At 31.4% G+C, this 14,924-nt stretch overlaps 1 protein-coding gene and 1 long non-coding RNA gene across 5 annotated transcripts in view; one reads left to right on the top strand and one right to left on the bottom strand.

The window, feature by feature from the left end:
- Positions 1 to 662: 662 nt before the first annotated feature.
- The window catches only part of LOC106624284 (beta-glucuronidase), a 56,532-nt gene continuing 42,270 nt past the window's right edge, over positions 663 to 14,924 (bottom strand). Inside the window, exons 1-10 of one of the 4 annotated variants that reach the window (XM_070109323.1) lie at positions 7,301 to 7,418; positions 3,808 to 4,160; positions 3,552 to 3,718; positions 3,357 to 3,499; positions 2,908 to 3,272; positions 2,218 to 2,390; positions 1,995 to 2,138; positions 1,853 to 1,937; positions 1,484 to 1,799; positions 663 to 1,424 (exon numbers count right to left, since the gene is read on the bottom strand). In XM_070109323.1, the coding sequence (XP_069965424.1) occupies positions 1,222 to 1,424; positions 1,484 to 1,799; positions 1,853 to 1,937; positions 1,995 to 2,138; positions 2,218 to 2,390; positions 2,908 to 3,272; positions 3,357 to 3,499; positions 3,552 to 3,718; positions 3,808 to 4,119 (1,908 nt within the window). In that variant the 5' untranslated portion in view covers positions 4,120 to 4,160; positions 7,301 to 7,418 and the 3' untranslated portion in view covers positions 663 to 1,221. Of the gene's footprint in view, positions 1,425 to 1,483; positions 1,800 to 1,852; positions 1,938 to 1,994; positions 2,139 to 2,217; positions 2,391 to 2,907; positions 3,273 to 3,356; positions 3,500 to 3,551; positions 3,719 to 3,807; positions 4,215 to 5,470; positions 5,674 to 7,164; positions 7,419 to 14,924 lie in introns of those variants that run through there. The other 3 variants (XM_070109322.1, XM_014243980.3, XM_036369144.2) reach the window with 3 other exon arrangements.
- LOC118682128 (uncharacterized) lies at positions 6,113 to 7,047 on the top strand. The gene is made up of 2 exons (XR_004977789.2): positions 6,113 to 6,644; positions 6,858 to 7,047. It is a non-coding gene; the product is annotated as an uncharacterized lncRNA (long non-coding RNA).

Raw genomic sequence — 14,924 nt, 5'->3', positions numbered from 1 at the left:
GTCGGTCATTGTATGAATTTATAAAATTGAATATATGTTCTCTTAAGTAATGTCAAAGGTTAACGTAACAAGCCTCTAATATACCCTGTATAGTGATTATCCACTTTCCAGCATTTATTGTTGGTCAAAATACTTTAAAGCGTTTATGTTGGTCAAAATATAATATGTGATGTTTTAATGGAATTAAGTGGACAAGCTTTCTTAAGAATTATGTGGTTCAGCGTTGAATATATATGGAATTGATTTCGAACTTGGTCCAAATCTGGTATCCTTAATATAATCAGTTCCGATCACCTCTTTCACGTTAAATATATTAAATTTAGAGTTTTCGGGTGAATTTGTGTCAGATATACTATATATCTTATTTGAAGCTGATTTTAATATAATTTTTGCTGAGGAGAAGTAAAATATAGTTATAAAACAAATTGAATTTAAGACCATTAATATAATATTAGTTAATAAGGTACAAATTTAATTGTCAACCATTCAGTTTCGTCGAACAATGATTGCGGAAATATTTCGTAACATTTCTCAAGGTTTTTACCCGGATTTGATCCTTGCAAGTTGCAAGAAAATTAAATGTTCCGTTACACCCGAATTTAGCCCTTCCTTACTTGTTATGCATTTTTTTATAAATCACGAATGAAATAAAACAAATAATATTTAGTGTGTAAAATATATATTTCTTTGATCCCTTAAAACATACACTTTTACTTCTATTTATTTGAAGAAAGTGAACAGAATATGGTATATTAATTATAATTTAAGGCATTTGTGAATAATTTAAGTAAATATATGTACATGAGTGAATATATTTTGAATTGAGGTGCTATTTAGGCATATAGAATTATAATTTGACTCCTTTGTAGAAATGCCTTTTAAGTCTTACTGCACTGTTAAAAGCCTATCATATGAATGAAATCTAGGTCACTAATTCATTATAAATATACATTTGAACCTTCGTTTTTCTAAATATGGGTAATTATATAGTACAATACAAATACGTTTTTAATATTTTATTAACCGTTAACATTAAGTATATCAAAGCTTAATAAATGCGTATAAAAATATTTTTTAATACAAAATCATTCATCTATATATTGTAGTATATGAATATTTAGCCAGTCAAAAGACAAAACTTTAAATGCTTAATTGAACTTGGATTTGGAGCTGTTTTTACTACATTTACTAGCTTTTGCATTCCTTCATATGGAATCGATTCTATAAATCTGCTGTTTCTCGTTTGCCATGCGACCCTGTAGATGTTGCATCAGTGATATAAAGAAATAGATCTTCGGGAATTTCGCAACGGTCCAACTCGCGTCCAAGAGCAAAATAGCGTTTTCGAAGTAGATGTGCTGTTGCTTTTGGTTGACGATTGCGTGTGAAAACGCCCTTTTTATTACCGCCTACGCGTGTTATTGCTGAAATAAGAATTACAATTGAGAAAAGACCCTGCAAAAAATAAGGGATTATACTATACATTGTGCAGTTTTGAAGTCTGCAAAATTCCAAACAAATTCGCCGATAAACCAATCATTTTTTCTGAGCTTATCGAAGGCCTTAAAATGTTTCGAAAACAACTCGTTTTGGTATTCCTCCGACCAAATGTAAGCTGGAAGCAAATGTAAACCCTCGATTGTGTCGGCCCCATATTCTCCGATCATGACTGGTTTGTTATGTTTTTTATTCCATGTAATCGCTTCTTCGACAACATGCGTTGTAATCATGTCCAATTTTCCAGGATTACTGTACCATCCATTGTAACGATTAAAACATATTATATCTAAATGCTTTGCCTGAAAAGAACAATTTTACATAAAGGACTTCTATTAAGGAAGATAATACTTACAGCTCTGTCACTGGCCGAGGGAACGGCAATTGCAGCAGTTACCGGTCGAGTACTATCAAGGGATCGTGTAAAATTAGCAACGAACCTGTGCGGATACATACATACATGAGTATATCAAAAGTTTAAGGGGTAAAATTCTTACTGAAAATGTGAGTCAGCTTGGAATGGGCTTGTGCGGGGTTCATTGGCTATAGACCACATTATTACACTCGGATGGTTTCGATCGCGGTGTATTAATTGCTCCATAGAAGATTTATGTTTGTCCAATAGCGCTTGGTTATAGTTGCTGTAAAATAGTATGTGAATAAATAAAGTTGGAACAACGAAAATAGTCTGCTAGCTACGAGACATTTTAGAATACGTACTCTGTATCAACGCTGGGGCATTCATCAATTATCATAAGACCATTTTCATCTGCAAATTGCATGGATTCTTCTGAGTATGGATAGTGAGACGTTCTATAAGCATTTGCTCCAATCCATTTCAACAAGTTCATGTCACGGGTGAGTAAAGCAAAATCTAATCCTTTGCCACGTATCTGGTGATGAAAAATTTTTTTATTTAAATTGTATACAAAGTACATAAACGTTGATAGTCTCCAACTACATTTAAACCAATAGCATAGAACAATTTAAAAAAAGCAACGAAGAGCAAGGTTCGGGAGCATCTAAACATGAAACACTGCTAATATCGTAGTAACGTAAGCTTTCCCAAAACCTGTTATGCTCACCTAACTTTTTTCCTACATACATATGTATATTAATTCATCTGAAAGTACGAAATTCGTTGTATTGTATTAGGGATATGAGAGATCCTAATGCTAAGTATATATTTAATATTCTCTTATGCAAATGAGATATTTTTCTCGACATATATCTCTAGCGCCACAATGTTCACTTTAAAAAATGTCAAGCCACACAGTCAATTTAAAGTAGATCGCTAAACTAGAAAGTTTTTTGTGTTCATAAGCATATGCAGAAAATGTAACAATCTGATAAACTTAACCATTGCATTTTGCTCAAATTATCACCGACACTTCCGATTTAGTTACTTACATCTGAATCTTCATGTTTGCCAAAGCCTCGGAAGTATACTGAGCGTCCATTTATGAGGAAAGAAGTATTGTTCCAAGTAAGTGTACGAATGCCTACTTTAAGTCGGTAAACATCAAGTAGTGTGTTATCGGCAGTATACAAAAGCAATTCCATATGGTAGAGGTAACCGGGTTCGGGGTGCATTAAATATGGCCACCAGGGCTTCACTTGCTTCACTTCAAGTGCACCATTTAAATCACTATTTGATGTACCATTGGCTACAACGACTCTTTCTTTATTACGTAATTGCACCCGAATTTGTAGGGCACTGTCTGCTTCATTCGAGGCCGTTCCGCTAACTTTGACTTTGTAATATACATGACCAACTTCAGATATAAACAAAATAAACATATGTATATACTTAGTCTTATGAAGTAATTTAAAAAATATACAGAGTATAAAAAATCAACCTGAATTTTCAGCTAAGTTAGAAGTCACTTCAACCTCTTCAATAAATGTTTTAGGTGTGGTGTACAGATGGACGGAGCGATGAATTCCTGCGTAGTTGAAGAAGTCAAAGCTATAAGACTGAACTATGGCAACTCCTCCATCCCTTGAAAAATATACTCAATTATATCTAGAACCGATTTCGTCTGTACACTTACTTTTTTACTTCACTGATTTTTCCCTGAGGCACTGTAGTTTGTATTAGTGCATTATCACACATAACAGTAATCCGATTTTCTTCCCCGTATTTTACGAAGCTTGTTACCTCTGCTTCGAATGGTAAGTGACCCATCTCGTGTTTAACAACCATTTCTCCATTAACCCACTAAAACAATTAGCTATTACTGTCCATAATTTCATATATTAAATATATTTAATATATGTATATTTCAGACATATGAGATAATTACTTACCACAAAGGCTTCATAATGTACACTACCGAAACGAAGCCATACCCTTTGGTCCTTTGCCCATGATCGAGGAACAAAAAATTTTCGGTCGTACCACACTGTGCCCACATGATCGCGAATAGCGTTATCTGTGGTTATATCATTGTAGCTAGCTGGCACGGGCATGGGTATGACATTCTTAACTTTACTTAAATCATCACTAAACCATTTATCTCTCACACCTTGCGTCGGATTCGCTTCGTCCGATGTGACAAAGTTCCATAGCCCATCTAAGGAACGTACATCACGAGTTTCAGACTCTCGTGGATAAAGCATGCCACGTGTAGGGGTAACTTCTTTATTAACAATAACTAGCGCTATTGCGAAGTGAATAAGATAACCAACGACACCCATGACCAGTAAAGAAAATGCTACAAATATAAAAAAAAATTTCATGTGTTCATGGTTAGAGTTTTTTATTTAATTTTAATGGAGTCAATTTAGGAGATACATATAATTAATGATTTCAATAAATGACGCAAATACTCTTGCTAAATGAGTTAGAACCATAATAAGCTAAGTAAAATATTTAGACTTAGGAATTTTCGAAAAGTCGATTTTTTTGACTTAAAGTAAGTATATTGAATTCAACTGGGCAAGTTTGTAACAAAACAAATAACATCATTTATACGACTATATAACTATTGCATTCGACCAACTTACATCATAAATACGATTGTTATATCATAAACATGCCACGAATATTTACGTAACGTGTATGAGACGGCTTTTAGGTTGGTTTAAGGTTAGGTTTAAACAAGAACACAGACATATGCCATTTGCTATATCAACGATTTAGACCGAACCAAAGCATCATGTAATTGATTGTTATTTTTGTTTGACTTAAATGGAATGCTAGCAGATTATTGTTGGAGACTTAAAAAAGACCTTCCAGAGCCAAATATTCATGAAAATCATAAATATTATTTCTATATTACGCAATAATTTCTCGAATGTTTGTACTTTTTAAAAAAAATATATGTTTTGATGTCAAAAGAAAACCTGTTTTTTCATTCACATATTATTCTTTAGTACATTCAAAATATAAATAATGAGTATTCATGTGACAAAAGAAGTACATTTTGTTAACCAGTGTAACAATTAGTTTAATATTTACGAATAATATATTATTGAGACATCTTTATATAAAATGAATTGAAGGAGTATCTAGTGTTCGGTTTTCAATAACAAAAAGTGTAACAAACAATTTTTTTAAGCATTACATTAGCATTTTTATAATTACTTTAAAAAGTAGTATTCGTAATTATTTTTATCTTATCGATTATTTGACGCGATAAAAGAGCGAAATTGAATTGATAGTATTAATATATAATATATTTGCTATGGGAATATTTTCTTTCGAAGAAATTTTTTTAACATTTATTTATTTTTATTGTCATTCGTATCTTGTGTATGTCAATGCAGATTAAATCAGTATGTGCGCTTTCGCTATAAAATTCATAATTTTATATTTAATGGAATTGTAATGATTCGAATTAGTCTATTTATAACCAAATAAATATTTGCACTAATAAGTATTGTAAATTTGGGAATATCAGTATTTATTTCCAAATATAGGCTATCTATTATATTTTTATCTCTTAAGTTAATAGTATTGATTACTTACTCCATATTTAATTGAAAATATATGATGCCGGAAAAAATGGTAATCATCGCGGCACAGCAGTTAAGGAAATCGAAAATAATAAATTAAAAACAATGAAACATAAACGGAACCGTCGAGCACGAAACATAACCACAATAAAAACAACATACATATGCGACATTGCATATAATGTCGAAGAAAATGCAAATTCTCAAGTAAATAAGCAAACGAAAGAATTTCCACCGAATTAAAACAGAATTGAATTTGTTTACAATGCTCTCAATTTTCTAAATATATGATGTAGAATATAAATTTAATTTGTACCGGATTTCCACACATATTAGATTTGTTTCCGAACGGTTAACTCATGGATAAATTGATCCGAAACTCTTTGATTTGAGAGAGCGATGTCATAGTCCACATTTTTTATAACATTTGACAATGGTGCCACTAGTGAAAGAAATACGTTTTGGGATTTTCTAATGTACTTCTTGGGTATTTTTCGGTTTTCATTTTACAGAAAAATATACATAATTAAAATTTGTTTAACAAGCTAGATATCCTATATGACTTCTAAATATATGTACGTGTATATTTTAATCACAAAAGATTTTCTAAATTAACTTATTAAACTAATATTAACAAAATATTTTAATATTTCAAAACACTTACAAGTTTTAAATAAGCTGAACATGAACATTACTTGGTTTTTATATACTAAATAAACAAATATCTTTCGATAATTTATTCGGAAGTCAAAGTTTACATAATTGGTAATGCTAAGCAAAACAATACTCTGCGACAAAATACCACCTCTTTCTTAAAATCAAAACTATATTAAATCTCTTTAAATAAAATTAGAAACACACGTCACAGTCACTAGAAAAGCTGATCTCACAAATAACCCACTGATTTCGCAATTTATTTCTGCGGGATTCTTAGTGGTAGTTCGTTGTTTTGCTTCTCATTTGTTCAGTAGCTCATGAACTCGTGGTTTTTTTTTGGCAGCACTGAAAGTTCATGAGCTCTCTCAGAAAGCAAAGGAGTTTCGGATCATTTTATCTATGCTGCATGTATGAGCACTGTCACAGAACCTGCCTAATAGGTTTTGCATGTATTTGATTACGCCGCATCTCTGCTTTCTATGCACTGTGTGAACAAACATTGTCATGCAACTAGCAGAAGAGAGCATAAGGTGAGAGCGTGAAATTTGCATTGGATTTGTTTATTTTAATACTTTTGAATTTTGAAAGTAAAAACAGCACTCGTGTTTCCTTGCTAATTCTTGCTTTACAAGAGTAACATGTCAATTTTAGCATTCTTCTTCTTCCTGATAGTTAACAGCTACTAGCTGTTTAGAAACAAACTTATTTACACCCGTTAGCTTATATTTATTTATATTTTGTAGCAACGGAGAATACTCATATCAGCTGTTTCTATATCGAAAGAGAAGGACGACTGATGACGCCATTCAACGGAGCACACCTTAACCATACTAGATAAAAACTAAAACTATGCATCATTTATGATATCTGTAGCGCCTGCGATGAGCAATGTCTTTTTAAAATAAAGAAATTACTTATTAAAAATGGACTCGACACACTAAGCATTTCATTGGTCGCGGTCTTTATTATATATAATATTTAGTATAACTGAATATGTATGTTGTTATTATTGTTGCTTTCAAAAAACAGCAAAATAATTTTAGAACAAACATGTTAATAGACGACGCACTCCCCAGCCCATAATAGGTATACTGGCTTTATTAAAAATAGTCTTGCTTGCTATAAGCAATATTTTATGATATAAAGTTTTCAACTATATTCATAGTACATGAAAATTGTTACGAACACTTCTCTTCACTACTTTCCGACTTGACGTAGAAAACATTGTATAAATCTACAAGTAGCCAATCCTAAGATTGTCACTAAACACACGCAAAAATATCCCACTTGGTACGGGATGCCTCGAAAATTCTACTACTAAAATCACACTTGGTACGGGTTGCCAACCAATATTCTGCTACTAAAATCACACTTTGTACGGGTTGCCAACCAATATTCTACAACTAAAACGTTCAAATGACAGAAATCTGCTCTAGTGTGTTGCCGTGTTATGTTTTAAAATTAATAACTTTAAGAATGTTTTTATTCCATATTCAAATATTTTTCGGTTGTTTTAATTCCTAAAGATTAAATTTACATAGTATTATTTAAATTATTATTTATTGTATTGAAATATTATTAAATGTTTCCAATTTTATCTTTTTTAACTTACATGCTTATGTTATTGTGAGTAAAAATTCTTTGTCTGTTGAATATTTAAATTCTTAGTTTACCGGTTTAGTCCTGGGGAAACAAACACCCAAAAAAGGTCTGTAACGCGCCTATATTGCAACCTCAGAGATGGTGAGGAAAAGCAATGGGAAAACTTTAGTTTAGCATCCCACGATTTCAGGGTTAAGAGGGGTATGGTTGGATAGAGGAGATTCTCCAGATCACGTATGTATATAACTATTGGCGCCGGAAACGTATAGTTTTCCAGATATTTTCATTTTAAGTGCAAATTGTTACACTACAACCTTTTATTTAAAACTCTGTGTCAAAAAAAGGCATATTCGATCAGGTGATCACGGCTGTTTCACACACATAGGAAAACAGCTGATTCTTTGGCTACTTGTAGGCTTATACAATGGCAGAAAAATGAACTAATCACATGTGAAGTCGTTTGTTACGTTCTCTGATATTACCATTATATATTTACCAGGGAAGGTGAGGTCGAGGGATAGTAAGGCAAAAGCAAAAGCTCCATAAAAAAGCTTCCGAAATAAGTTTCATTGCAATACCAGAGAATGTTAATAAACAGAGAAGGCGCAAATGTTTAAAAGTACTAATTTGAGCTTTTCACAAGGGGGGACATCGAAAAATACAACTTCAACCCTCGTGAAATACACCACGCAATGATGAGAAAAGGCTATATACACAAAGAATGTTCTTAAATGAATTATGCGCTTGCTGATATAAGTACATTTGCATATTACCAAAAAATCATAATTTTTGTAATCTTTCAAATTATGTATAGGATTTTTGGTTAAAGACCCAGAATTTACAACAAAATAAGTAATGAATAAATTCTTCAACACATTTTTGTGCGTTACATGAATAATATCGAATAGAAAAAATTTAACAATAAAACAATGGCTAAGCGGCAGTGATTTTACATTTGTTCCGAATACAAACGCTTACCATCGAATCCTGTAAATCATAAATCCTAATTTTTAGTTATCATTTATTTTATTATTTTACATTTTAGTTGATCTCAATTCTATTACTTAAGTAGCATATTTTACTCATTGAAAAAATTGGAATATTTCAGGAAAATATATTCATGTGTAATATTGAATATTACCTTATTGATACGTATATCGTAGTGTATTGATAAGTGATAAAATCATGATTTGAATTTCTGAATGCGTAAATTCAAATACATACGTACATACATATGACTATATAAGATTAATATGATAAAAGATGTATATACATACATATATTGTAATAAATTTAATCTCTATTATTATAATATAAACTATTTAGTATGAATGTATATTAGGTAAAAACTAAATAAAATTATTAAATGCCCAAATTGACTATAAATATTATTTCGAAATTCCATAATTTCATAGATCTTATCAGTTTTGCATGAATTCATAAAAATTCGCAAAATGATATATACGTATAAGAATATATGCCAAAAGGCTAACATGCAGCTGTAATATCAAACCAAGTCTCTGAGAATAATTTTCATTGAATTCTCAGCTCTGTTCATTCTCCACTGTTAAAATTTCTCCTTCCGAGCCAGATTTGGTGAAATTCACTAATAAAATCTTGTTAGGTTTTGACAATTCACACGCTGGTCCGCAATTGAACCTTCTCTATGATATACGTTCTCTGGCATAAGGCTCATTTCCGTTACGGAATTCGGTCCCCGAGCTGCCTGCGATAGAAGCTGTGCAATAGCTTAATAATGATAATAAGTAAATATATAAAAGTACTATATGCAGTGTACTTAGAATATATAGAAGTAATAAAGGATTCCATATAAATGGCAATTATATATAAATTTTAATGTCATATAGAAGCTGCTTGCTGGCAATATACAAATGCGAGGGGAATGGTAGGATCAATTGTAAAATTGAAATTTCTTAAATATTACTGAAGACACTCAAATTCAATTTCATTCATTTTTATTCAAACTTCATTTTCGTGCATTTGTGGTGGGAATTCCATATGAAAACCAAATTTGGTTAACTAGGCGTTAAATTAAGCATTCGCACAAGCGACAGAAAAATGGCAGACGCACTATCATCGAGCAATAATATTCAAGCGAACTCGCGTTATATTTTCTAAGTATTTCATATTACATCGACAACAAATTCATTCATAAGGAATGTGCATCAGCTTTAAAGCAATTGAATTTGAATGGTTTCAGTAGAACGAGAAAAATTTCAATTTTACAATTTGTATCAATGAAAATCCTACCATTCCCCTAGTTTGTATGTTGCCCACAAGCTGCTGCCTCACTACGATGCTAAAAATCAGAAATTGAAGAATTTGTCTGATGTTCCCTTTATAAAGGAGAATTGGCAACATGAGTAATTAGCGAGTTAAAATAATATTTTAATTTATTTCATATTATGCACTATAAGCAGAGAACGTAAATGAATAGAGAAGGAGCAAATGTTAACTGAAAACTTTTTGAGTACTAATTTGTAGTTCCAGATGAGGGAACATCGAAAAATATAACTTCGAAAAAGAAAAATACACCACACAATATGCGAAATGCTGTAAATAGACACAACGAATATTCCTATATGAAAAAACGTTGCGCATACCTATTTAGATTTATGTTTTCAATTTCTATGATATGACAAATTTATAATTATGAAAAGCCTTCTGAATTAAAAATCTGTATTACCGGTAAAAACCCCAGATTTCATAATAAAATAAACATTTAGTAGGCTATTTTTCCAACTTATGTATGTGCGTTATGTGAGCAATTGCTTATTAAACAAAAGATAACAATAAAACGGTGGCTAAGCGGCCACATTTCCACTTTTGTGGTGGCTGAGATCGTAAGCGGGAAGGGGTTAAGCACAATCCGAATACGAACCTATACGTTCGAATCCTAAAACTCATGAAACTGAAATTTTATTTAATTTTTATTTTATTAATTGGAATCTAAACATATCATAATTCAATTACTTTAATAGCATATTTAACTTCCTGAGATAATTAAAATATTTCAGGAAAATATGTTCATATGTTTGGGTTTATTGCATATTCCTTTATTTATGCGTATTTACACAAATGTGATAATCACACATACATTCATGAGTACACGTACGCTGATGCTTGCTTCTTCTTGCCCCGCACAAGCAATGACTTTTGTCCACACTTTTTGCTTTTTGCGAGTTGAACGATCGCAGGCAAGGAGGGATTGGGGCGCACTGCCACATAATTATTTCAGATATATATTTTATTTATCGAATTTAGTTTAAAAACGCTTATAGGTATGAATATATGTGTATTTATATATATATATATAATATATATTATATTACGAAAATAATTCATAAATGCATCAGTATTTTTCAATACAAAATAAGCAACATAATAATATACTAAGAGTCTTCAGTTAGAACGCCTCTGTGTATAGTGGCAAGCCAACGAAATAACGGCGAGTTCGCGCAGACATTGTGTTGTTGAAAGTAACCAAATGACGATTTTGTCGACAAACATACATATATACATATGAGCTCGCATACATATTGACGCCGAATTTTGCGCATCGTGGCGGAGTTGACAAAATTTGTTTCAATCAACAATTTTACGACAATGTCGATCGGCTATGTTGTCTCGTTTGACCTTTTTGCAGTGGTTTGCTTTTGAAAGTTGACTTATGCTCTTTTGAAATATTGCGATTACCGATTGGGCTGCATTTTCATAGCGTCGTATTTAGATAAAATGAGCTAAATCGACAAACTATGAAATAATGATAATAAGTAAACATATAAAAGTACTATATGGACTGTGCTTAGAATATATAGAAGTAGTTAATGATTTCATATGAATGGCAATTTAATATAAATTTTGTAATTTAATGCCATATGTATACTTATAGTGCATAATATGCAAAAATAAAAATATTATTTAAACTCGCTAAGAGGTCATGTTGCCAATTCTCCTTTTTGAAGTGAACATCAGACAAATTCTTCAATTTCTGATTTTTAGCAAATGTTGTGAGGAAGCAGCTTGTGGGCAACATACAAACGCGAGGGGGATGGTAGGATTTTCAGTGATACAAATAGTAAAATTGAAATTTTGCTGATTCTTCAATTTTACTGAAGACATTCAAATTCAATTTCATTCATATCGCGCATTTGCGATAGGAATTCTATATGAAAACCAAATGTGGTTTTTTTTGCGCACTTTGCTTTGAAGCAGACGCACGTTCCTTATGAATGAATTTGTTGTCGTTGTAATATAAAATACTTAGAAAATATGCCGCGAGTTCGCTTGAATATTATTGGCCGATGATGGTGCGTCTACGTTTTTTTTGTCACTTGCGCGAGTGTTAGATTTTTTGCGAAAGACATATTGATGGACATACATATGTACATATGTGTACATATATGCAAATATATTTGGACATGCGAATGAAGGAAGGCAATTTCAAGAATATTCACATATAGACATATAAACATTAAAGCAAGTAAACAACAATAGCTGTTTGAGTTCACAGATTAGACAAATATGCTCTAATATCATCTGTGGTGCTGCTTGTATAGCACACTTCCTTATTGCAATGAAATGTTTTGCCTAAGTTCAAATCCTATCATATTTTTATATATTATACTATTTTTTATTTTTATAACTCTTTTTTATTAAATGATATTTGAATTCTATTTTAGTATTATTTCCCTCACTATTTATATTTTCTTGTCGGAGGTCAATTACTTTCGTTTTTATTATTTCAATTTTTGTTTATGCGCATACCAATGAACATCTGTGCATATGTATGTATATACATTTTGCTTATAGAGTGGTGTAGTTCGTTTCGTACCCTGATAGTTGTGGTGAAATTTTATTTTCCAATTTGCGCGTTTTCGATGTTCCTCCATCGTAATTAACATTTTAGTACTGCTAACATTTGCTCCTTCTCTATTCATTTACGTTCTCTGGTTATGTTAAGAGAGCGTATGTGTACAGCACCGCTGTTATAAAAGCGAGAAATGTTATTTGTTTCTCGTGCATGTGAGGTGAACTCCTTGATAAAATCCTACAAATTGTTCGCTGTCGAACCTGCACCTTCTCGTTCTTTTAAGTTCTCTGGTTGAACCAGAAAATCATATTTTATCAATTTTTCATCATAAAAATCGTTTATATGGCAAAAAATAATCATGCATATGTGAAGAGGCATTTGTATTTTTGTTTTCTCATTCATTTCATTTCATTTTTCTCTTTATGTTGAGAGATACGTAATTTGTCAGAGAACGCTGTTATAAATTCTCATTTCTTTTAAATAACAGAAAATATTACAGAAAATGGTGAACTCCTTGATCTCAAATTTTCAGACAACCAATCGAGCATCATACAAAATTGAATTTGCACCTTCTCGTTGTTTTAAGTTCTCTGTTTCAACAATACAAGATATCTAATTGAAAACTTTAAACAAGAGATAAGATTTGTAAACAACTAATACTTGTATGCCAGGCCACAACTATATATACTAAGGTTTACGTTAATTTATATTCTATAAATTATTCAATACCGTGAAATAATTATTACCAAATGATGACGAAAACGTTGAACCTGATATAAAAATTCACGTGCATTAGACTTGAGGTCAATTTGAATATGATTGATTGAAAAAAATTCTTGCAGAGTAGATATTTAGATTTTGAATTTTATATTACATTAATCTAATTTCAAATTGTAAATTACAAAGTTGTAATCAATATTCCTGCTTAATCTGTTTGATAACACAAATAGGTCAGATAGGTCTCAGTAATCCTTGAGATAAGTTATAATGTACAAATAATTATAATTATTATCAAAATTAACTGTCCTATCTGACCTTTCAGAACTTTTTCAATGTTGCTTTTTTATAAAAATTTATCTGAAATTAAGTTACTGACTTCACCTTTTTAGAAAATGCCAACATTTTACAATAGTTAAACATATATATATTGAAGATGTACATAGGTTCAAACTATCAGAAAATCTTGATATTATTCAATCCCTTTCAACAATTAAATCAAATACATCGTTGCTTTTTTTGACCATTCGAAATGAGATTATGGTAAACCAAATTACGGTACTGGAAGAAAAGAATTTTATAGCTTTGATTTACAACGGACATTGAAGTGGTTTTTCGTTATGTTTCGTTATATTGCTGAGAAGTTTTGACGTCATAAGCCCAAGTTTCGTAATCAGTACTAATTTCGATAACGAAGGGGGATTTCATTGGAAAGAACATACTTAAATTTAAATGAACTAGAATATTTGGTTTCAAGACTTGCACAGAGTATAATATAAGTAGTATTGTAACCGTAAGATGTTTGTAACACCTAAAGCGAATCGGTAGTATACGGATTTCTTGGCACTCTAAGGATGTTGGTATTACAGAAATTCAAAATGTCATTCAGTGAAAAATTATAATGCTTTAACTTAGGCACCAATTAAGTTACAAAACTGATATTTGGTGCAAAGGTTCATAGTGGGAGAAGCCCCGCCACCTAATAGGTTTTATCCACACATTTTACAAAGTACTAAAGCTACATTAACGAAATATATTGGAAACATTTCTTTTTGCGTCTTTCTACCTCTAGCACAATTTGGTAGGAGGTTTAGTTTATTAAATTATAGAAAAAGTTCATATTTTAAACTATAACACATTATAATGAATCATTTTATGTCTGTCAGTAGTGTACAACACGTACGTAAATCTCTATTAGAATTGGAGATGGCGTCGATCTATGAAACCACATGTACACAGTTTTGTATAATATTTGCACATAATATATTTGTTTTGTATTACATATTTTGATAACATATTGTTTTGGATTTTCATTTCAACTTACTTATACGTATAAGGCACTTAAAGAGTAATATATTTTAAATAATTTTAATAAGTAACCGTAAGATTTAAGGCAGACTTAGAGCACAAATTTTAAAACTGCGTTATCGCTCTGTCACCGCGAAGCTACTGATTGTTCGACCACGTTCTGCATGGAATTTTATTGATGGAGTTGAGCCAACAACTTCACCTACAAATACACAGTTACCCGTTCATGTTCATAAGTTGATAATCGTTAGCATAATTTGGAAAGCGACAAACTGAATGTGAAAATGCAAGTCTGGATCACATTTGAATTTAGTGGGCGCCTTGGCACAGCGCGTAATTTTCATTTTCA

Source organism: Bactrocera oleae, chromosome 4 (genome assembly GCF_042242935.1).
Source record: "Bactrocera oleae isolate idBacOlea1 chromosome 4, idBacOlea1, whole genome shotgun sequence".
Classification (NCBI taxonomy): Eukaryota; Metazoa; Arthropoda; class Insecta; order Diptera; family Tephritidae; genus Bactrocera; species Bactrocera oleae.
Note: the sequence above shows the minus strand (reverse complement) of the source record. Positions and strands in the feature narration are given on the sequence as shown.